This window comes from Aotus nancymaae, unplaced genomic scaffold, assembly GCF_030222135.1.
Source record: "Aotus nancymaae isolate 86718 unplaced genomic scaffold, 86718_ANA_hifiasm-v0.15.2.pri h1tg000079l, whole genome shotgun sequence".
NCBI lineage: Eukaryota > Metazoa > Chordata > Mammalia > Primates > Aotidae > Aotus > Aotus nancymaae.
Genome location: NW_026988494.1, coordinates 7910643 through 7935879, shown reverse-complemented (window position 1 = coordinate 7935879; position 25237 = coordinate 7910643). Strand labels below are relative to the sequence as shown.

General features: G+C 37.6%; 2 protein-coding genes across 6 annotated transcripts in view; one reads left to right on the top strand and one right to left on the bottom strand.

The window, feature by feature from the left end:
* Positions 1–14526, bottom strand: part of PURG (purine rich element binding protein G) — a 55415-nt gene extending 40889 nt beyond the window's left edge. For 2 of the 3 annotated variants that reach the window (XM_064368891.1, XM_064368890.1), the window contains exons 1-2: positions 14260–14526; positions 13100–13969 (exon numbers count right to left, since the gene is read on the bottom strand). In XM_064368891.1, coding sequence (XP_064224961.1) covers positions 13100–13963 — 864 coding nt within the window. In that variant the 5' untranslated portion in view covers positions 13964–13969; positions 14260–14526. Of the gene's footprint in view, positions 1–12011; positions 13970–14259 lie in introns of those variants that run through there. The other variant, XM_064368889.1, reaches the window with a different exon arrangement.
* A 471-nt stretch (positions 14527–14997) lies between these two features.
* WRN (WRN RecQ like helicase) overlaps positions 14998–25237 on the top strand; it is a 149333-nt gene continuing 139093 nt past the window's right edge. For all 3 annotated transcript variants that reach the window (XM_064368777.1, XM_064368775.1, XM_064368776.1), the window contains exon 1: positions 14998–15159. The gene's annotated coding sequence lies outside the window, so the exon portion shown is untranslated. The remainder of the gene's footprint in view (positions 15160–25237) is intronic.

The following is a 25237-nucleotide window of genomic DNA, read 5'->3' as shown; positions in this document are numbered from 1 at the left end:
TAATATTTGAAAATTTGAAATCACACTTCTTTATCCAAACTGGTAAATTAACAGAAGGCCTGAAGGCAAAAGTTCCAATGATTATTCTCAACAAATTCTGAATCCCTCAGAGCAGAGAAGAATCTTTGAGCCATAACGTTTCACCTTTTCTGATTTATTAATTCCCTTTATGCATCCCACATTCAGTGTGTGTCTAGTCTCTGTCTTAAGTAATTCCAGGAACAAAGAAGTCACACAATCGAAGTTTGCCCTAATGTTAAGCTGAACTCTACTATAAATCTATTCTGTCTGAAGCCTACTCAAAGTATAATTCTCACATTTAATTTTTTAAATCTAAAATTTATCTTGTGGCTATGATACAAACGAATAGAGAATTAAAAAAAAAGTCACACTGCCTATAATGATCCATTTGAGTTTGTGACTATCTCTGTTATGTCAGCAGTTAGTTAATCATTTTCACAATTAGGAACTCATTCAGTGTTCTGGAGTGCTAATCATTCAAAGGTAGTAGCTGTTAGGAGAAGTCAATGAACTTGCAGACTGCCAAATGTCTATGTATGAATTAATTTAATACTTCAATAAGATGCAATCCACTAGAATGACAGCATTAAGGTTTATATATATAAATATTATATACATTTAGATATTATATGGTTTTATTAATTTTAATCAACATATTAATAATAGTACAGAATATCTACAAGGTTGGCAAGCATAGAATAAATTATTTAAAAATGTTACAGAAAATGGAATCAATGAGTGTTCAGAAGAAACATCTTTATTTTATTTATATATATATATATATATTTTTTTTTTTTTTTTTGAGAGGGAGTCTTGTTCTGTCACCCAGGTTGGAGTTCAGTAGCTCTAGGCTCACTGCAAACTCCACCTCCTGGGTTCAAGCGATTCTCCTACCTCAGCCTCCCAAGTAGCTGGGATTACAGGTGCTTGTCACTATGCCTGGCTAATCTTTGTATTTTAGTAGAGATGGGGTTTCACTATGTAGGTCAAGGTGGTTTCGAACTCCTGACCTCAAATGATCTGTCTGCCTCGGCCTCCCAAAGTGCTGGGATTACAGGCGTGAGCCACCACACCCACCAACATCTCTAATTTTAAAGCAATGGGTTCAATTGTTAATCTAAAGAAAAGTATTGTAGGCTAGGTGCGGTAGCTCATGCCTGTAATCCCAGCACTTTGGGAGGCCAAGGTGGGCAGATCACTTGAGGTCAGGAGTTCCAGACCAGCCTGGCCAATGTGACGAAACCCCGTTTCTACTAAGAATACAAAAATTAGCTCTGTGTGGTGGCACACACCTGTAATCCCAGCTACTTGGGAGCCTGGGGCTGGAGAATGGCTTGAACCAGGGAGACGGAGATTGCAGTGAGTAGAGATTGAGTCACTGCACTCCATCCTGGGCAACAGAGTGAGACTCTGTCTTAAAAAAAAAAAAAAAAAAGGCTGTAAACACACTACAGTATATATAGTTCCTCCATTCTATATGTACAGAGAGGATACAGAAAGATGGTATAAATATTATATGCTTTTAAAAGAAATTAGTTTCTCGCCATTTATATGTCTTAAGAGATAATTAGCATTTTCAGCTCTAGCCTTTAAATTGTTTACTTAGTGTATTCTAGTAATTATGAACCATTTGAGCTACAGGATGTATGTCACAAAATGGAAAACTAAGGGACTAAATTACTTCCAAGGTCCTTCAAGACCTAATATTTAATAGTCATTAAAGACGTATTAATAATTCTTAGAGAAATTGTTCACTTTTCTTTACCAACATTTATATACCATAATTATATAATAAATTAAAAATATGCATCAGCCTCCATGTATTAGAAAGCTAAGCTTTTCACGTGAGGCTTCATAACTGTTAATTCCCATCAGATTTCTCTCAAGATAACTGTTGAAAAATGAGAGGGAATCATGAAGGTTATCAAAAAGGGAAGAAAATAATTTTTTACAAAACTCTGGTCAAACTTATTTAAAAAGTTGTTTGTTTCAAGATTTGTAAGCTTCTCAAGGCAGAAGAAGGAGTAGCTATCAGAGTCTTCCTTCTACCCAGATACTCTAGTTGTTTTGACTGAGGTTTTCCTTCACTATCTTTTGTAGCTAAGGTAAAATCTCATCAGCCTAGGGCAGTGGTTCTTCAAGTGGGGTCCCCCTAGATCGGCAGCACTCACTTTCCTTGGGACTGTTAGAAATGCATATTCTTGGTCTTCTCCCCTCCTCACCAGTCCTATTGAGCAGAAACTCTGAGCTGGGGCCAGCAATCTGTGGTTTAACAAACCATTGAGGTGATTTGTATTCACACTGAAGTTTGAAAATCAGGGCCCTATAGTAACAGGAAAAAATATGTATGTGTAAATGGAGCAATTATCCATTTTTTCTACTGGAGTTAAGACAAAGAGGACGAAATTTGATAATTAAATATTAAAATGAGTGGAATGCCATAGGGAGGAGTAGGGCAGGAAAAGTTATGAGATATCAGTAAGATGGCAGGAAAAAGTTGTAAGAAATAAAAAAAAACTTCCAACAATATTGTTAAGATTTATTCAGAAACTAAGATAACATAACCACTTGTTTTTGGTTCATGCAAATGAAAGTAGACCCATGGTGAATAGTAATTTGTCTCCTGTCTGCCCTTAGGGATGGAACTAGGAAGCTCTTCTACATTCTTTTGATCTGATCCCTTTAAAAAATTATGACATTTATCGGAAATAGTTTATCAGAATTAGAGATTTTATCTGTAAACTAAAGATCAAATAACTTGTATTTATTAGCACCAATTTTAACCAACTGAATCCTCACATAAGCAAGGTGAGGATTGTGAGACTAGTCCCACACATAGGGGGATGGTTTTGGATAAAATAATTCCCAGAAAGCTGAGGCAGATGTATAGTGGTGGCTGGGGGTAAATTGTGCTTTATTAGAGTTGGAATAATCAGTTTCAGAGGATGTCTGAAAGGCAGTTTGGCCTAACTGAATGGGCACAGTCTTTGGCTTTGATGTAAATTTTGGTTCAAATACATTAGTTCTGAAATTCTGAACTAGTTTATAAACCTCTGGAAAATTATATGAAAATAGGGATGATAAGGTTGTTATAAGGATTAGGAATAGTAGCTATAAGGAGCCCAGCTATGTGTAATACACAGTGGGTGGTCAATAATAGTTATTATTACTAATAAATCTTAATTGACTCTTCCTTTTCTTACCACCTTCTCTTTTACAACAGTCATGGTGAAACTTCTCTAGAGACCAAATTCATTTCTTTTTTAATTTTTTTTTTTTTGAGATGGCATCTTACTCCGCGACCCAGGCAGGAGTACAATGGTGCCTCCTCAGTTCACTGCAACCTCAGCCTCTTGGGTTCAGGCAATTTTCCTGCCTCAGCCTTCCGAGTAGCTGGGATTACAGGAGTGTGACACCTTGCCCAGCTAAGTTTGTATTTTTAGTAGAGACGGGGTTGCACCATGTTGGTTAGGCTGGCCTTGAATTCCTGACCTCAAGTGATTTGCCCACCTTGTCCTCCCAAAGTGCTGGGATTACAAGTGTGAGCCACCATGACAGCCCAAATTCATTTCTGAAATTACCTGTCAATCATGCTAGTCAAAAATATTTTCTAAAGATGCACTGTGTATTGAAAAGTTGAAGTTATTGACCTTTCAGATCATGTCATCCCAAGTGAAATCTGTTTTCTATGCATCTTAAACTGTTATATAGAAACATGGGAAGAGTGTGGAGCATAGTTCAGTGAAGTAGCAGTCCTTCTTTCTTAGAGTTTATAGATCTAGCTCACAGGGCAATTTCTAAATTTTCAAAGAGCAGCTCTGGTTTTTATTGTCTTTCATTTGTAATATGAACAAATAAATAGGATGGAGTGGGTCCATGTGATAGTGAAAGAAATTAATGCCCTCACCCACTCCCAACAGGGTACAGTGTACAGGAGGGAAGAAGGAAAGAGGATGATAATGGATGGGATTTTAGAATTCTATTTTTACAACTGATTATAATATGAGATATACTTTTTGGAGCATTTACTAAGCAGCAAAACATTTTGTTCTATTGAAATAAATCACATTGCTTGTTTGAAGAACCTAGTAATAAAATACAGCAGTCTCTGAAGTAAATTAGCAACTGATAAGAAATGTGAATTTAGGTGTCTGTATATATCCTGATTCTTACTCTTACATCATTTTCTTATGGTTCTGTTGCTTTATTTTGCTGGGTAATTTTGGCATGTAGGTGAGTTCTTTTGGTAAAGCTGCTTAGAATGTCTGATGGGAAGCCGAGGGAAGTTTCTACAAAATGGCAAGGGTAAAGAGCTGCCCAGCTAAACTATTCTCTCAAATCCCACTTAGGTTTCAAACATCACTGAAAAAGAAGCAATCAATGATCTACAATGTATCTGCTATTTTGAGGAGAGGGAGGAGAAAAGAGAGAAAACATTTTCTAACAACAGCCAATTCATTCTATAGAATTTGTTGAAATCAGACCAACCAAATTGCTATTTGTACCACCAGGGCAAAGATTAGTTATCATATGGAATGTTTCTTATGTGCACAGAAACTTTTGAAATTAGCAAAATACACATGCATATGCATTTCAAAATACACTTAGGTTACTCTTAAATGCAGTCTTTGATAAACAAATAGGCACAAAAAGAGAGGTATAGAGAGAAAAGTGTCACTCTTTTTTAATTCTCTCCACTGGCAGAGGAGGGGGCACTGCATAGTTGAGGACTAGGGTGCTTAAACAAATGCCTGTAAGACAAAAACCTTGTGTACTGCTTTCCCTCTCTTTCAATCATCAATCTTTGACATTTCTTAAGGCTAAGAAAACCCCCAAACCATTAGATGTTTAATCTTTGCATACCCTAGTAGTTGCAGGTCCTCTAAAACAGAACCATACTGTTCACAGGTCAGTATCCTTTCTGATGGTCTTTGTCACACATCATTATTTCTAACATAGGATATTTGATAGGATCAACAAAAAGGAATCGAAGACAGTAGGGACCACTACCATGACAGCTGCAGTATTATTTGACAAGGTGATTTATAGTTATTTTAGGAACAACGGCATTTCAGGAAGTGATATTAATTTCTAAAATTCCTTTGCCACGCAGAATATAAAAAATGATTACAGAATGTGCAGAAACAAGCAATGCTCCTTCCAAATAACGAGATATTGGAAATAATGAAGACATGGGAGATAATCAATATTTAAAAACATTTCTTTTAAAAAACTAAAGTTTAGGATAGTTATGTAGTTAGTATACAACAACTTGGTCTTAATAAGGACTAGAAACAAAATTTTATTTTGTGTGGCTAAAGAAGTACATACATTTTATAAAACTGACATTTTTGCATTGTTCTGTTAGGTATCATCACAGGTTGCTGCATAATTAGAGTTGTTTTTAATGTAAACAGAGAAACTCACACTTTCCAACTCTGGTATTATCCATCTATTTTTCCTTTCACAGTCCACTGATACAGAATTTTAAGCGTTTAGAGTAGGAGGGAACCTTAGCTTCCAGCACAATACTGTTCATTTTTCACATAAGAAAATCATCCAACAGAAGTTGAATGATTTACTCAGGGTCAGGCCATACCTTGGCAGAATTAGGTCTTATTATTCTTTCTCAAATGCTCTTTTAAAGGTTAAATAGACATTGAGTTTTGAGAATGATTTATTTCTCTTTGATGGATTTCGTTATGGACAAGCAGAATAATCAGCCACTATCTTTCTCTTTTCTATTTCTTCTTTTCTATTTGCTGCCTAGAGGCGACCTCATCAAATCCACAACAAAATCCTGAAGATTTCTGTATTAACCAACAGAATCATTTTCTTTCCGAAAAATAAAACACTTTTTTGAATACAAAAGTTTCCAATACAAAAAATCCTGGCTTTTATCAGATCAAATAAGATAATCAGATTTATACAATTATTTTGATAAAGACAAAAAAAAAAAAAAACAACATAAGCCTTTTTTCCCCACTCTTACACTTTGAGCAACTCTTTTAAATACTACAAACACTTTTCATTAGGGACTGTTTTTCCCTTTCTCTAAGAAAATGAAAACAGAATAGAACAATTTTTTTTTGCAGAAATTAAGCATAAGAGGGTAAAATGTGAAGATCGAGAACTGCTAATCAAAAGTAAGTTAATAATATTAAATACGAAACTATATATTCCATTTAAATGAATTATCTTTTTCTTTATATTCATATCACAAAGTAACTGCACTATAGTAGCACTAATTCGTTGTGTTTTTATTTACTGGTGGATGTCACTGGCCTCAATAAAAATATGTAACTTTTCATAAGAAATATTCAAAAGAATCATAAAGTTTGAAAAATATAATTTACCAGAAAGCACCAACATGGGAAATTCTTCAATTAAGGATAGGAAATTATTAATATTTTTTAGCCTAAATTTAAGCAAAAGTCATTCCTAAAGATGAATTTTTAATGAATTTTATAATGAGTTATTCAGCATGAAAATAAAAGCAGCAAATTCTTTTATGCTTTTAAAATATGTTTAAGAGGATCTTATCTTTTAACACCTCTCTCATTTTATAAACAGGACATTATGCTACCAAGTATGAAGTTATTATTCTGAAGTTTAAAGCAATGCTTTACATTTTTAAACCTTATGACATGTTCATAAAATTCACAGATACCAATTCATTGAAAAATTCTTCCTCATCCCACATTTTTAAAGATATTTACAATTGCACTGGATCTTTTACTCTGGTTGCTTTAATTCATAATTAGATAGTATCTTTCAGGACTCAAGTATGGAATCTTTCATTTTTCAGATAATTTTTTCTTGGTGGTCAATAGAAAAGTGATCTCAAAATGCACTCTTGATGGGAATGAAAAGAGAATTATGATTTTTGGGGAGGGGTGCTCAGAAAACTGTTAAAGCAGCTTTGTTTATATTTATAGGAATAGTAATAATGCTAACTTCATTAAAACATTATATTGACCATTTTATATTCTTCCAGCAGAGAGTGGAGACAGTTTAGTTGTACTTGTAACCTTGTAGCGCCCCAATTTTTACTCATTCCCCAAATCATCCTAGCACCGTTGGTCCCAAGGACTTCTGACACACTCTTGGTCCTTCTGTGAAAAGTCAATGCTTTAAACAATCGGATCTAGAGTAACCTATTTGCTTGGATTTGATGAGGTTGCTAAATGAATGTTATACCTTTCTCAGAAAGATAAAGGCTTCATGCTAATAAAATATTTCAACAGAATTATAGCATACCCTTTTACTATAGTTCTAATACTCATTTGCTCGTATAATGGCAAGGTCTTTGGATGAAGATAATAGTAACAGAATTAATAAAAATTGACTAAAAGTGATACTTTATTAAAGCCTTTAAATATGGGCATTTTTCATTATAGAACACAGTTTGTTTAAGACAACACTTGGTTAAATTATTGAATATCTTGCCACTCCTGACCGCATTACTTCAGAAAAAAGACCAATATATTTGTGAGGGGAATATAGGAAGGCAAGATGGCTAAAAGGGAAGGGAAACTAGTAGGATAAACTGAGTATCTGTGTATTTAAAATACACTTATATTTGCATTTTAAGTAAATACCAATGGGATTCATTCAAAATTTCCTTGATATTTCCTTGGTATAATAATATATTTCAAATTAAGTGATATATTAACTAGCTCAAGTGTGATATCTAGGTAAAAAAAAGTCACTTAAAATGACAGATCTAAAATTGAACCTACTAGGTACAAGATAGTATATATGTTTTCATCTGTATGTTTTAAAAAGAATATATATATACATACACATATGCTTTTATATGCAGAGTAACTCTAGAAGGATACACAAGAAATTGATAACATTGGTTGCTACTTTTCACCCTCTACCCATCTGTACTGTTTCCATTTTGTACTATATGTATGTTTTTCCCTATTCAAAAATATTGATTAAAATCTCATTACCAAAATAAATTTAAATGATTTAAAATAGCATGTCAAATTAATAACAACTACTGATTTTTTCCATTATACATGAAAATATATACTTATACATATATTATTTTTCTAAGCTCTACCTACTAAATTTGGGTATATTTTCTTTATGACAGAGTTACTGTGATCTAAAAACCCAATTTTCACATGACATTAAGTTGGGAAAAACACATTCTCCCTGAACGTCATTGCTACAGTATGGTGGACTATTGGTTGTCTCAACAGCACGTTAACACACTTGTTCTCTTTCTCTGATGGGCTAGCCATTAGCCACCATTTCTCTTGGAAATTCAAGAAATCTTTAAGGAAATTTCAGAAAGATTTTAAGACCCTTTTCAGGCAGTGATAAGTATTATACCTGTATTATTCTGTAGGCATAGAATCAATGTTAACTTCTCTTTGTATGTTGTCAAAGATGTTTGGTGTTTTAGTAAAGACAGACTTCAAACTAAGTGGTGACTAAGCAAAGCCCTTACATAAAGCTTTAAATAGGATTTCATAAATAGTTCCAATGAAAAACATTTGGATATAAGCAGGAAAAAAAAAGCTCACACTATGAAAATTATTTTCAGAAAACCACTTAAAATTCAAATTAAGTCCTATCATTTCAATATTAAAATATACCATAAACTGAAATTTAAAGGAATGATACTACATACATCAGCTTTCAACGGTAGCTGCTTATTAAAAATGAGCATCTAAGGGTATATTCCAATTTCATCCTTTTCAAATTGCGCAGCTCAGATAAATGTTTAAGGAAAATATTTGCAAAATTACAATATAAATACATGATTATATTAAGATAGGAGGACTATATAATGTATTCTTATCTATAGATATAAAATTAATGCAGTAAATATAGCACACTTGATGAATTGTTAGTACACAGTGTTTCTCAGTAAAGTATTATTAAGCAACAGTTATCTAGTTTTCACATGTACATCTTAGGAAGTTTTTAAGATGGAAGGATACACTAAATCCCCCAATACCCTTTTTAGTTGGTGAAGGTTAGTACTTCCGTGAATTTTGAGATATCATATTTGTGTTAGTGACTGTTCATAGGTTCCTTGCATTACCTTAACTTGAAACTTTATTTCTTTAGTCTGAGTGTTCTTTAAATAATGCCATATCAGCTAACCACACTTTTAATTCGAGTATAATATTATGTACTGCATTTTTATTCATTACTTAAACACATATCAACAAGGAAACAATGACTGAAAATAATTTTTGTATGGACAAACTCCCCAAATTAACTTTCAGGGCATTATGGGGAATCTCAACTAAATATAGTCTCCACTGTAATACAAATTTGGGTTGGAAATAGTATTTTATTTATTATAGTTCTTAAGACATCAAATGTGAACTCTACTTTAAAATTCTTTGTTAAATATACTGGGATTTGTTTCAAAAGCATCTTCTACTCTTCTCCATTACACTGATTTAATGGAAACCTGTTACTACAACAGTTCCAACACAAACATATGCATGCAAGAGATCACCCTATAGATTCTAACTACATAGTTATTGAAACACATCCCACCTGTCAAGTGGCATAAATGTACATCTTCTATATACAAAAGGTAAAGTGCATTATTAAATTAGTGAACTGACAGATTGTCTGCCTGGACCATATAGCTTTCAAATAGACAAATGTGAAATTCTCCTATTAGAACCAATTATTTCAAGAGGTTCCAACTAGCTTTTCCACCCTGTCATTTATTTTTTTGGCCATGCTCTTTAGTGCAAATAAGCTTGTGTTTGACTCAAGTTTCAGGGACATGGCAGTTTGGGGCTTTAACAAGGAAAATTATAAAATGTAGCAGAACTTTAATATCTTTATAATACATTGCATCTTTTGCATATAAGCAACAGATTAGTGCTGCTTTCAGTTGCTAGGAGCACACTGCCAACTATCAAGAGGAACCCGTTTCCAAATTTTATACTATTAGCTTATATTACTACAGTTTTGAGCCTGTACCACATTATGCTAGGATTATTATGTGCAAACATCATCAGTGTTTTAGAATTATACAGTGAACTAGTACTTTTGGTTACTAACTTTCATGCTCATTTTTTAACTTCTAGCTTCCAGTTGCCTTAAGAGGTTAATGTCTTCAAGGCAGGGATTCTGTTACTTTGAAGGATACCATGTATACTTGCAGCTCCATGTATGTTACAAATGACAATAAATAAAATGCATATTGCACAGATAAGAATAGTAGCTTATTTTATAAGATACATGGCAATACATGTCCTAAGACCAGAGTTTTGAACTGGATCATATTTAATTATGGCTAATGAGTTCTTGGGAATTTTAAGTATCAAAAATCATAGCATCATCTCATTTTTCAATGATTATGAAAAAATGAAACAAAAGGACTGGCAGAAGGCTTAATAATTTTAGAGTATATTCAATTGCCAGTATATATGCATCTATTTAATCTGCAGCTTTGAGATGGTGAAAACTTTGAAGTATACATACAAGGTAGAAAATTTGGCTGCTTAACTAATTCTTTACTTAATATTTACTTAAATAATTAATGGAAAAGTAAATTTAATAATGTTTATATACAGTGAGTTAAAGATATTTATCTTTAAGTCTGACATGGTATTGAATGTATGTATACAACATATATATGTATATGTGTATATACATATATAAGTGTGTGTATATATGTGTATATATATATAGACACATACTCAAATCTTATCAGATCCAAAAGGAAAAAGGAAATCATTTAGACTTAATGGATATAAATATTTTAGAAAGGAAGACTTTAAGAGAGAGTATACACTCATAGCAATAGCAATAGGAACAATCGAATACTAGAATATTCACAGCTCCAGTTTGCCAAAATCTGACAGGTTGATTATTATTAATAGGCACTATGATGGGCAGCAATAACAATCAGTAGTACAGTAATTCAAGTGCACATCACTCCTTCATAGACCAAAAACTACTTTTTTAGCAAGCCTACATAGTTATTTTACAGTTAGGACTGTTTAAAAATCCTTGCTACTTTTAGAGTCACAATACCCACCATGTGCCATTAACTCTGGTACTAACATTATCTCCTAACCTTCCGTTGTTCCATAGTGATCCAGATGGTCCACAGTTATAATGAACTAATGAGATTCCTTCACGCTACTAGAGGAAGTGTGAAATACAATCTGCAAACTAACACCAGTATATATGTCGGGGTTACTGATTGCTTGTTTTAAGTAACATAAACCAATGAAATTAATTTTCTTAATTCATACCATCAGGTTTTCTTAGTGACTTCACATAAATGTACTGGGGGACAAACTTCTGGAAGAAAAAAGACTGCTGATATAATTTTAAATTACATTTGGCATATAAAAGAAGAGCTACATTCTGATTTGAATCCCTGCAGCCAGCTCTCATCAATGAGAGTGATATTTGGGGGTTGAAATCAGTGTTCAGGCTCTTAAATATGATTAGATGGACTTACTGTGTGGGAGGTGACTAAAGCCAAGATAAAAGACAACAATTTCATTCAGAAGAAAATAATAGCTGAATAGATGAAATTTCAGTCAGTTAATACAGGATGGGTTGGTACACATATAACACTATACCCACTTGTTTAAAAAATTGCTTAGGTGTTGAAAACTTGCTGTGGCACTTCCTGGAAAGTAATTTTTAATACAGGTAAATGGGTGAGTCTTGTGTAAAGTCAGAAAGAGCACCTTGGAAAATGCCTGAATTTTCCTTTCAAATATATTTATAACCAATCTTCAAATAATATTTTTCTCAGATTGGTAATTTGTATTCTAAATTCTTTTTAGAAAAAAAATCCCCACTCCCTCTGGAATTAAAACACCTGTGAAATTCAGGTTTATATTGGAAGTGTTGACATGGTTTTAAAGGTAGCAACTGCAAAAGTGCTACTAAAATATATTATTACAGGTATATTTTTACATCAGTTAATTGGTGCACCAACCCTTTTGAAATAGTGTTAAAGAAGAAGCATTAAGTATAACACCTTGAGTCCATGATATATTTTGGGGAAGAAACCGCTCACCATCTTAAAATTGCATGAAAAGCTAAAACACCAAGATTTCCTTAGCAAAGCCATTGGATGAAGCCTCCCACTCAATGTGACATAAAAATAATTCCTGAAACTTTAGTAAGTCAAGAAAAATACGTAAAACAATAAGTAGAGGTAAAGAAGGGATTGTAACTAAACTTAGAATAACCAATTAAAACTCTCCCATGGCTTTGATATGGCAACTATAAAATGTAGGGTTACCACAAAGTTTGAAATTATAGAATACTATAGTAACTCTTAAGAAATACTGTGACACTGTATTTTTAAGGTTTAATTAGATAATAAGATTTGATCCTTTGATGGTATATTCAGTTATCCAATGGACAATATATGTCTACTTGTACTTTCATAAATAAATATATTAATATATACTTGAGGTCAATTTCTGTTTCTGTGGTAACTGCCCTACAGATAAGCTTAGCAGCTTTTAATGAAGTAGGATTGAAATACTTTTTGGGGAATTTGTTAACTAGAAAGTCACACTTCCATTGAAGTATATGTATCTTTTTTCAGGATTATGTCATAGTGCAATGTAAATCTTAGTTATGGTATTTAGAATGTCACATTTTGTGCTGATTTGAATACTTCAATAGTCTGGAGCAGTTGAAGCAGCTAAACTATTTAGCTCTGGGAAGGTTGGAATTCCCGTAAGAATTATAGTGATATGTATGTGTAACATAACATGAGAATCAGACTTCTTGAAGTATCAACTACTAGAGGTATTACTAATAACAAAGGGCCAAAAAAGAGGAAGAACTTCTTCAAATGATAATGGATCAGTACTTTTAGCCAATTTGTTATTTTAAATTTTGCCTGATGGAGTTCAATTTCACTCTAGTCGAGGCATTCTTGTTCTTCACCACTGGCCTTTCTGCCATCCATTCTCTTTTCTTTATGGCTGTTGCAAATTTTCCTCATCTCTTCTTCATACTTGATAAAATTCTCCCCAAACCTTGTCCAAGCTTTGAATGGAACAGTAATAGTATTACGGTAAGGTGGTCTCACCTCACTTACCTTCAGGAAAATTCCATATTTATTAGAGCCCACATCAAAGTAGAACCTTTTATTGTCCACTCTGAAAGAAGTCCCCTCTGGGAGTTCAAGTGGGTCATCGTCTCCACCTCTTCGTTCTTCTATGTCCCCTTCGCCATAGTCTTCAATCAGCTGAACCAAGGCATCACGAAACTCAATCATTCCTTGTGCTGGGAGGACAATAGTCTGTTCTTGGCCCAAACTGTGGCCAAAATAACCTATCATGCCAGTCCCCCGCATCATGGTTTGTCTAATCCGTAGGAAGCGACCCCGCTGATTTTCCTTTAGGTCTAGGTAATATTTCCTATTGTCCCTCTCGATATAATCTGTTTTCAGGACACTGTGAGAATGCTCTTCGGACCCCACTGAGACTGGTGGGGAGGGTGCCGAGTGCTTCTGTCTCCTCCTGGAGCCTTGCTCTTTGCTGTGGCCATGCTCTTGCCGGTGGCCTTTCAGGCCCAGGTGGGCATAGTGCTCGATGAAGTCCCCTAGACAGTCCTTCAGCTCCGCTGCCACAGACAGGGAGAGGGTCAGTTTACTCTTTCTGATGTTGTCCTGCCGGCCTCTACCTATCCAGACTTCGGCTATCTTTAGGAAGCGGCCCCGTGAGCTTTGCTTCACGTCTAGGTAAAACCTCTTTTTCTGGATGTCCACTCGTTTGGAGGCCAGCTCCTGGATTTCGGCTGCGCCCCCGGCCTGATTAGGGGTGGCTGAGGCCGCGTAGTGGGGGTAGTGGGAGTGCTGGGCCTGGGGATACAGTCTACTCTTGCTTAGGCCAGAGCCCCCTACATTCTTGCCTCCGCGGCCGCGGCCGCCGCCGCCTCCCCTTCGCCTGGCTCTTTCCATCTTCAGCTGCAAGTGACAAACAGACACACGGGGTGGGGTGGGGGAGGGGTGTTGAGAACAATCGCAGACGCCCCTCGGCCTGGCCGCCCCTGCCGCCGCCCGGGACCCCCACGTCTGGCCCGGCTCCCCCGGCGCCGCAGCGCGGGGCTCTAGCCCCTGCCGGACGGTTGGCGGCGGCGGCTCCAGCTCTGCCCGCGCTTCCCGCATCCCTCCGCCGCCCCCGGGCCCGCACCCGCACGCCGCCGCCGCCCGCCCAGCGCTCCGCTGCCCTCGGTCCGCAGCCGGCGGGCACTCACATCATCTCTGCCTTCACCGCCGCCGCCGATGCCCTTCACGACCACCGCCGCCGCCGCCAGCTCTCGGCCCCTCTGCTGCAGCCGCCGCCCCCCGCCTCCTCCCCCGCCGCCGCCGCTCGCACTGCCCCCCGCCGGAGCAGCCGGGCAGGGGCATCGCCCGCGGCGCCCACCGCCGCCGCCCCTCCTGCGGCCGCTGCGGGGGCCGCCGCCTGGCTTCGGACACCGGCCCCACACCCGCCGGGAGGGGAGGGGAGGGGAGGCGGAGAGAGCGACGGCGGGGGGCGGGCGGTGGACCCCGCCTCCCCCGGCACAGCCAGCTGAGGGGAGGAAGAGGGTCTCCGCTCTTCTTCAGTGCGCACCCTGACGGAAGCCTGGCGTGTGGGGTGCAGCGGGAGTGCGAGGGGACTGGACAGATATGAAGATGGGAACGAGGACCGGGTGGTGGGAGTGTTCTCACTTCTCCGGATTCCGCCGGGATGCGGGACTCTGGCGGCCCAGCGGCACCTGCAAGGAGACTACATTTCCCGAGGGGCTTAGCGGCAGCACGGGCCTCTGCGCATGCGCACCGCGACGTGCTGGGCGGGGCTAGATGGGCTGTGGTGGGAGGGCTGCAGAGCCGCGCTGAAGGCAAGCCGGGCCGGGGGCGGGGAAGGGGGTGGGGTCGGAGCGGGGGCGGGGCCGGGGCCGGGGCCGGGGCCGGAGGGGCGGGGCGGCCCAGTCTCCCGGAGCTGATGTGTACTGTGTGCGCCGGAGACGCGCAGGCTTGTACTCTGCAGCGCGGGAATAAACTTTGGTGAATTGGTGTCTAGCCTGGATGCCTGGGTTGCAGTTCTTGCTTGTGGTGGAGCTCCACAGTCATCCGGCTGAAGGAGAAGACCTGTTGGACTGGCGCTTCTCAGGGTAACTTGTCTTCCCACTCTCGTTTTCCAGCTCCGTGCCCGGGGTATCTATCGTGCTAGGCTTCTGAGACGTGGAGGTGCTCAGGCCCGCGGAGCAGGCCCCTGGGTTGTGTTTGGGAGATTCCAGAAAAACGGACATTCTCCCTTTCCCTGCCCTCTCTGGAGCAGCCAGGAAAGGGGTCTCTCGGAGCTTCCACCATTCAAGAAGTGCTTCCCCGCCCCTCCCGGCCCCAGCCTGATGTTTACCCTGCGCGCTTAGGATTTCTCTCTTCCAGTACGGCCTTTATTATGGGAGAAACTGAGTCACTCCATGTCTGTACAGCAAAGTCGAGGGAAATAACCTGCAGTGTATTATTTAGCAAGTGATGATGGGTTCTTTTGAGTTCAAATCACTCAGTCACTAATGGATTTTTTTTTTTTTTTTTTTTCTGGTCGAATCTCAGTTGTTTGGCTAGGTTTGATATGAAAAATACTACTCCCTATTGAAGAAGGTAATATAATTCTTAGGATGCTAATATAGGGGTTTGTATGTCGGAGTACTTCAGGCTTGTATGGTTTGGTACATTTCTTTCTAGGGGTGGGAGATTGGAATAGGTAGGACAGTTCAGATCTTGATGTCATTGAATAGTGGTGTCGACCTAAGAGGAAGAGGCTGGGGCACGAAATTATAATTTAAACAGTTTACTTGAGCTAAAATGAGTATAGCTGCCCAGGACTCACTTCCCAGTTGCCTTGCGGAGTGCTCCTTCAGTCTTAGTTACAAGCAGGTTTTTAAAGGTGAAGGGAGGGAGTGGGCTGAGACAAAGTTGGCGAGGAATTGTTACTGGTTTACAGAGATACCATTGCTTAGTGATTGGCTGTACACTGTAACTCATAGGGTATGAGTTATCGTGTCCAGAATATGGCCTTTTATGGCTACTTGGTGTCAGTCTAGAGCCCACATAGCAGGTGGACTTCAAGAGATAATTATCCAGCTCAAGGAGGGAGTGAGATGGGACTGTCTTTTCATTCTGATGCCTCTCTGGGCCTGATAATTTAAAGGGCCTTGCATTCTTCAGATAAACATTTATTTTCTTCTATTTTTTTCACACAGTGATCTCCCTTTATTAATCCAACAAATGTATATTAAGGACTGCTCTAGGCACTAGAGATACCAATAATGAACAAAACAGACAAACATCTCTCTGCTTTTGGAGCTTACATCTTAGGGGAAGGAGACAAGCAAAAGGTAAAATGTATAGGATGACAGAAGGTGGAAATGGAGAATAAAAAGGAAAGAGGGATGAAGATTGGCTGTGTATGGTGGGTGAGGGGCTATAGGGAGCTGCAGTTTTACAATAGGTGGTCTGGGAAGACTTCATTGAGAAGGAAATTTTTGAGTCCAGAGTTCAAGGAAGTGAGAGAACTTACCTTGAGATTCTCTGGAGGAGAAGAAAGTACAAAGGCCCTGGGGAACCTGCCTCCTTATATTCAGAGAGCAACTTAAGAGGCCTAGTGAGCTGGAGGAGAGCGGAGAGGAGGTCAGAGGTCAGACCAGAAAGGGAAGTGGGGCAGAATGTGTAGAACTTTATGGACTATTTTGAAAACTGAGGCTTTCATTCTGAGGAAGATGGGAAGCTGTTGGAGAGTTGTTAGGGAAACATGATCTGAATTATGTTTCTAAAAAATTGTGGTAAAATATAAAATTTGCCATCTTAACCATTTTTAAGTGTTCAATGTAGTGACATTAATTATATTCATCATGTTGTGAAATCATTACCACCACTATTTTTTTATTCTACCATTATCTTGATGTTGACACCACCACTATTTCAAGACTTTTTAACGACTTCAAACAGAAACTGTAACTTTTAAGCAATAACTCCCCATTGCCTCATCCACCCAGCTCTTAGTGACTTCAAATGCACATTCTTCCTCTACAGATTTGCCTATTCTAGATATTCTACATAAGTGGAATATAATAAAATATTTGTCTTTTTGTATGTGGCAAATTCTACTCAGCATTTTTTTTAAACAGTTTGAGATATAATTCATATATCATACAATTCACCCATTTAAAGTGTACAATACAATGGTTTTTAGTTTGTCTTCAGAGTTGTACAGCCTTTATCACAATCACCTTTAGGACTTTTTCATCACCCAACAAAGAAACTCCATAACCATTAGTACTCAACCACACCCTCTTTCCCAGGCAATCACTTACCCTTTTTTTGTCTCTATATAGCTATCAAGCCCGATAACATTCCTTCTATCTAATTGTATTTTTGTACTCATTAACAACATCTTTTCATTCCTACCACCTATCCATCCCAGCTTTTGCTTTTGAGATCATATCCAAAAAATCATTGCCCAGACCAGTGGTCCCCAACCTTTTTGGCACCAAGGACCGGTATCATCGAAGACAATTTTTCCCTCCACAGGAGGGAGGGGATGGTTTCAGGTTGATTCAAGCTCATTACATTTATTGTGCACTTTATATTATTATTACATTGTAATATATAATGGAATAATTATACAGTTCACCATAATGTAGAATCGGTGGGAGCCCTGAGCTTGTTTCCTGAAACTTGAGGGTCCTATCTGGGAGTGATGGAAGACAGTGACAGATCATAAGGCATTAGATTCTCCTAAGGAGCATGCAGCCTACATCCCTTTCATGTGCAATTCACAATAGGGTTTGTGCTTCTATGAGAATCTAATGCTTGCTTGCCTGATGTCACCTCCTGCTGTGTGGCCTGGTTCCTAACAGGCCATGGATTGGTACTCATCTGTGGCTCAGGGGTTGGGAACCTCTAGCCCAGACCAATGTTAGGGAGCTTTTCCCCCATGTTTTCTTCAAGTGATTTCATGGATTTGGGTCTTACGTTTAAGTCTTTAATCCGTTTTTAGTTGATTTTGTATGTGGTGAGAGATAATTGACTACTTTCATTCTTCTGCGTATGGTTATCCCATTTTCCGAACACCATTTATTGAAGAGTCTGACCTTTCCCTATTGTGTATTCTTGGCTTTTTTGTCAAAAATCAGTTGGCTATAAATGCATGGTTTTATTTCTTGGCTCTCTATTCTATTTTATTACCTGTGTGTCTCTTTTTATGCCAGTACTGTGCTGTTTTGATTACCAGAGTTTAGTATATTTTGAAGTTAGGCAATCTAGCTTTGTTCTTTTAGCTCAAGATTGCTTTGGGTATTCAGCATCTTTTGTGAGGAGAATGTTTTCAAGTTTCACCTGTGTTGTGATGTGTATCATAACTCGATTTCTTTTTATAGCTGAATGATATTCCACTGTTTATCATATTTTATTTATTTATTCATATGTTGATAGATACTTAGGTTGTTTCCACCTTTTGTCTATTGGTGAATAATGCTGCTATTAACATTGGCATACAAGAATCTGTTTGAGTCCCTGTTTTCAATTCTTTTGGGAATATACCTACGAGTGGACATACGGTAAGCTTTTGGCTTAGCTTTTTCAGGAACTGCTAAAACTATTTTTCCATGGGAGCAGTGTACAAGTGTTCCAGTTCTCCATATGCTCACCAAAACTTAATTTCCTTTTTTAAAAAGTATAGCTATTCTAGTAGGTGGTGGGAAGTGATATCTTAGTGTGGTTTTGTTTTGTATTTCTTTAATGACAAATGATGTTGAGCATCTTTTCACGTGCTTATTGGCCATTGTATATCTTCTTTGGGGAACTGTCTATTAAGTCCTTTGCCCATTTTTTAATTGAGTTTTTTTTTCTGTTGTATCGTAGATGATCTTTATATATTCTGAATATTAAACCTTTATTGGATATATGGTTTGCGAATAATTTCTCCCATTTTATGGATTGTCTCTACTCTTTGATATTGGTCTTTGATTCACAAAGGTTTTAAATTTTTATAGAGTGCAGTTTATCCATTTTTTCTTTTGTTGTCTATGCTTTTGGTGTCGTATCTAAGAATTTGTTCCCAAATCCAAGGCCATGAAAATTTTCTGCTATGTTTTCTTTTAATAGTTTTATAGTTTTAGTTTTTCTGTTGGAGTTTTGAGTTAATTCTTATGTATTATTTTGATACATTTTGAGTTTTTTTGCTATATGGCATGAGGTAGGGGTCCAATTTCGCTCTTTTGCATGTGGATATCCAGTTGTCTCATCACCATCTGTTGAAAAGTTTATTCTTTCCCCGCTTAGTGGACTTGGCATCCTTGTCAAAAATCAACTGGTTGTAAATCTGTGGATTTACTTCTGGAATCTCAATTCGAGTCCATTTTATTTATATTTGTCTTTGTGCCTGTACCACACTCTTGATTTCTGTAGCTTTGTAGGAAGTTTAGAAGTTGGGAAACATGAGTCCTCCAACCTTATTCTTCTTTTTCAAAATTACTTTGGCTTTTTGGGGTCCCTTACAATTCTGATGAATTTGAGGATCACCTTTTCCATTTCTGCAGAAAAGGCTTTTGGACTTTTGGTAGGGATGCATTAAATCTGTAGATAACTTTGGGTAGTATTGACATCTTAACAATATTAAGTCTTTCTGTGCATGAACATGGGATATCTTTCCATTTGTTGGTGTTTAATTTCTTTCAGCAGCGTTCTGTAGTTTTTCAGCATACTTGTTTTTTATCTCCTTGGTTAAATTTATTCCTCGGTATTTTATTCTTTTAGCTGCTATTGTAAATGCAGTTACTTTCTTAGTTTCCTTTCAAATTGTTCATTTCTGGTGTATAACAACAGCTGACATTTCAATGTGGATGTTGTACTCTGAAACTTTGTTGAATTTATTTATTAGATCTAGTAGCTTTCTTTGAGATTTTTGTATAGGATTATGTCACCTCTATATACAGATAGTTTTACTTCTTCCTTTCCATTATTTATGCCTTTTATTTCTTTTCCATGTCTAATTTCTCTGGCTAGAACTTTCAATACAATGTTGAAAAGCAGTGGTGAAAGTGGATATCCTTGTCTTACTTCCTGTCTTAGGTGGACAACTTTCAGTCTTTTACCATTAAGTATGATGTTAGCTATGGGTTTTCATAAATGCCTTTTATCATGTTGAGGAAATACCCTTTTATTCCTAGTTTTCTGAGTGTTTTTATCATGAAAGGGTGTTAGATTTTGTTATATGCCTTGTGTCAATTGAGATGATCATCTGGTGTTTTTCCTTCCTTATCTTAATGTGATGTGTTATATTGATTAATTTTCTTATGTTGAACCACCCTTGCCTTTCTGGGGTAAATCTCAGTCACTTATGTTATATAGTCCTTATAATTGAGTTATCTTGTAACAGAATCACTCTGCTACTGTTTTGAGCTTAGACCATAGGGAAAAGCAGGTAAAAGGTGATATGACTTGAACCAGCGTAACATGGCTTGTAGCAGCGGAAGTGGTGAGATAAGGTAGAATTTTGGCTTTGTTTTGAAGATAGAACCAACAGTATTTGCTGACAGATTAGAGGCAGAATGTAAAAGGAAGAGATGAGTCAGGATGAATCCAAGGCTTTTGGCATGAGTAACCAGAAAGATGGAGGTTACTTACTAAGATGGGAAATACTCAGAAGGAGCAGTTTAGGGAAACTTTGTATCTATTGAGTGGAATATGTATGCCAATTAGAGATTCAAATATCCAGTAAATATTTGAATATTTAAATATCCAGTAAATATTTGGCTATCAAAGTTTGAAGTTAAGAGGAATGGTCTAGGCTGTTTATATAACTTTGTAAGTCATTAGTGTATAACAGCTAATTTAAAAGCCAGCAAACTGGATGTGTTCTCTAAGGGAGTGAGTGCAGAGGGGGAAGAGAACAGATCTGTGACTTTAATCCTGGAATGTTGTGATGTTTAGAGATTGGGGAGGTAGGAAGGAGCAACAAAGTATACTGAAAGGGGATTGTTACTGATACAGATGAAGACTCAAGAATTATCACAGAAGCCTAATAAAGTGTTTTAAGAAAATGGGTGTGATTAAATGTGTCACTTACTGATGGTGCATTGACTCAAATGAGAGTTGAGAATTGGCTGTAAGGTTTGACAACATAAAGGTCATTGGAAATCTTGACATGAACCCTGTTGGTGGAATGGAATGGTTGCAATGGGTTTAAGAAAGGATCAAAGGAATGGAAACGCAGATGCTAGTATAGATGATTCTTTTGAGTAGTTTTCTACAAAGGGGAGAATAATAATGGAGCAGTTAGCCTAGAGTTGAGTTTTTTTCTTTTTTCTTTTTTTCAGTTGGGAAAAATTGCATGTATGTTGATGGGTCTTTTCTGGCAGACTAGTAGAGAGGAAAAAGTTGATGATGTAGGAGACAGGGGAAATTGTTTTTGAGAAAATGTCTTTGAGTAGCTGAGAGGTTTGCACACATGGAGGGGTTGGATGTAGGAGCACAGGTAGTTCATCCACAGTTACATAAGAAAAGGTAGATGTATTAGACAGGGTTCTCCTGAGAAACAAAACCAATAGGAGATCTTTATATCTCTGTCTCCATTTCTATTTCTGTCTCTGTCTCTGTCTCTGTATCTATCAAGAGATTTATAAAAGTCTTAAGATCTGCCAAGAGATATACCCGGGGGAGCTAATGGTGTAGTTCCAGTCCAGTTGTGAAGGTCTGAGTACCAGAAGAGCCTATGGTGTAAGTTCTAGTCTGAGTCTAAGTCTGAAGGCAGAAGAAGACCAATGTGCCAGCTCAAAGACAGGCAGAGGGAGCAGATCTTCCCTTACTTAGCCTTTTAATTTATTCAGGCCTTCAACAAATTGAAGGACTACCCACATTAGGGAAGGCAGTCTGCTTTGCTCAGTCTATTGAATCAAATGTTAGTCTTATCCAGAAACACCCTCACAGACACACCCGGAATAATGTTTAAATATCTGGGCACCCCATGGCCCACTCAAATTGACACATAAAATTCACCACCACAGTAGAGTATATGGGTACAGATAGAATTACATGAATAGATTTCAGGGTGAGAGCTTGTAGAAATTCATTTTTGATTGCTTCTAGTGAAATCTGAAGCAAGATTATAGGCTAAGAGTGGTGATTGGAGGAGGAGGTATGAAGTTTAATTGGAGAGGAGAAGGTATGAAATAGTCTTAGGAGGGGAGGATAGTAAATAGGGAAAAGTTGTAGGATTGCTAGGAAGCACCAAGGGCCCACTTGAGGCTGGTGGTCACAAATTTAAGGTGAGACCAGTCAAAATGGTGTGTTTTTCACCTGCTACATTCATTCAGCTGCATAGGTACAGGCACAGAGTAGGTAAAGAGTTCTTTTTTATTCAGGGTTAGAGTTTTGCCAGGAGTTAGTAATAAAGCTAGAAGAGCAATGAATTTGAGGGAGTATGGAAGGAAGTCGTTATTAACTTGAAATTTAAACTGGTCAAGAAGAAAATTAAGGACTGCCCAGGGTCTTAGGACAATGAAATGTTAGCAGGACCTTTGGATTACAGGTCCCAGGATTGTTAGAATTGAGTTTCTGGAGGAAATGAACTTGAAAAACAGGAGGTGTTGATTGGAGAGTGGTATATGTGGAACTGAGATTATGAGAGGATTCTGTCATTGGTAATAACATGGTATCTTTGTAGGAATAAATGGGTGGAACAGGATACAGACAAGATCACTGGAGGAGAGCTGGTCAGAAGACTGGGAGGCACTATCTCCTTTGGATATTATACATCAAAGATTGTGACCCACCAGACAAATAGTGGGGAAAGGGTAGAATATAAATATAAAAGACTGTAGTTTTGATGTTAATGGTCATGGTGATGATGATGGTCCAGTAACACTTAAATACCATCAACTTAATTTATATCTAACACCACAAAGTTAGGTGTTGAGTTACATGTGGCTATATTGTAACTAATAGTCAACCCATACTCCTTCATGGACGTCTATTCTTTGATGAGACTCTTCTTGTAAGAGGAGTAGCTGCCTTAAAGTACTTGTTTGTAGTGGTCGGTTTGAAATCCTTCACCAAGGGTTTAGTTTAACCCGGCTACTGTGGAAGTTTCTCTTGGCTTTCTGTGTGGGCTGCTTCTTTGTCTAGTCTTGCTTTTGGGATTAGCAGACTATTGTGAATAATTTATTGGTGAGAAGGTAAGCAGAGAAGTAGAGTACTCTATGACCTAGTAATTTCATATCTAGGAATCTGTCCTATAGAGATAATAATAGGAATGCCTAACAACATCCACATACCCACAAAGGTATTCATTGAACAGTATTTGTGGTAAAATTCGCAAGCAACCTAATTATCATTAATAGGGAATTGTTAAATAAATTACGATAGATAAAGAAAATGTAATTCTGTACAATCTTCAAAGAAATCAGATTAAGAAGTGATATTATATTTACATTATTCCATCCTGTCGTCAAGGGTGCCTTCAGTTGGAAGTAATGGAAGAACCAAAGTCAAACTGACTTCAGCAATAAAAGGTTGTTTATTGGTCTATTTAATGGAGACAGACTGAGGAAGAGTGGCCTTCAGGCAAGCTCACTCAGGGATCTGACTATTTTTCTGGCTTTATGCTTGGCCCTCTTCTATGAAACTTTCTTCAGGGTGGTTTCTGGTATGCTTGTAAGATGGCTGCTTGCATCAACCATGAGTACATCTAGCAGGAGCAAAAGCATCCTTTCCCTCACCAGAGAGGGAGAGTCCTGAGCTTTGTTGCAGTTGGACTGCCTTGGAAGCAATAATAATGGCCAGGAGATGGAGGCTAGACAACTGAGACTTGGGTTATAGCTCTTATGCTTCAATCAGGTGTGTAGCAAGGGGAATTGGATTTTCCTATTGGCCTTGAGACAGTTGGATTTCACCTGTAGTCTTGGTGATGAGGTCAATTCTATCCCTAAAACTTTGCTGTTACACATTGTGGGATGGGGTGAGGAGGACTGAATGGAGATTAGGATGCTATTAAAATTTATGGTACACAGTGGATTGTTATTGTCTTCTTTCTTAGTGTTAAGGTAATCAGCCTCTTTTTCCTCCTCCTATGCTGGACTTTACTAGAACCATGAGACATGTTTAACTTCAGGACTTCAATTTGAAGAAATATAGACTGTTATTTACTTTATTACTTACAGAGGCCCTTCATACTACTCTCAGATGGCAAGAAAGACGTAGACAGGAAGTGGCGGGGGGAGTGATGATCATGCTTGCTGAGAAAGAAATTGTTTATTAAATTACTGAGAGTAGTATGAAGTGAGAAGTATTGAAATTCCTCCTTCACATACCTGACCTCAATCCCATTCAGTTACCTGTAGGGTCCCCTATTAATTGGTACCTGACCTGCTTTTGCTTTTCATTCATAAAACTGAGTCACTGAAGTACAGTAGAAAAATAATTGGGCTAGAAGGTAACTTTTTTCCTTCCAGGAAATCCATAATTACAAAATTGCTGATTTTTCTTCTTGTTTGTATATTGTAAACTTACCCTGTTTGAGGGTCTTCCTGGATTGTTCTTTGCATTTATATATACATAGAATTTCATTTTCTACTTTAAAATTTAAACTACCACTGATACTTCATTTTCTCTCTATTTTACTTAGCATTTATCTTAGAGAATAATGTTAATAATATAGTTCTATTTTATTCTTTCACTTGCAGCTTAGTATGCCATATTATGGATGTGTCTCTGTTTATTTAACTCTTAATTTACCCTACTGCTTTCTGTGTTTTTGCTTTTACAAAGGGATGTAGTGAACATCCTTTACATACATCCTTGTGCGTATGTGCAAATATTTCTGTAGGACAGATGTAATTACTGACTTGAAGGTTATGCAGATTTAAAATTTTGATGCCTTGTATGAACATCTTTCAAAATGGTGATGCCAATTCCTTCTCTCTTGTAATTACTGCATATGATCAATCTTTTAGATTTTTGTTGATAATGATATATTAAAATTATAACCAGTTTTTTGGCCCCATTTATTGAATAACTTGTTCTTTCTCAAAGATAAGAAATGCCTCCATCATATGTCAAATTTCCATATTTACATGGATCTATTTCTGGACATGGAAAGTTTTATTTATTGTATATATTTATGCAATATATATGTAGTGTATAACACGATGTTTTGATACACATATACATAGTGAAATGATTACTGCAGTC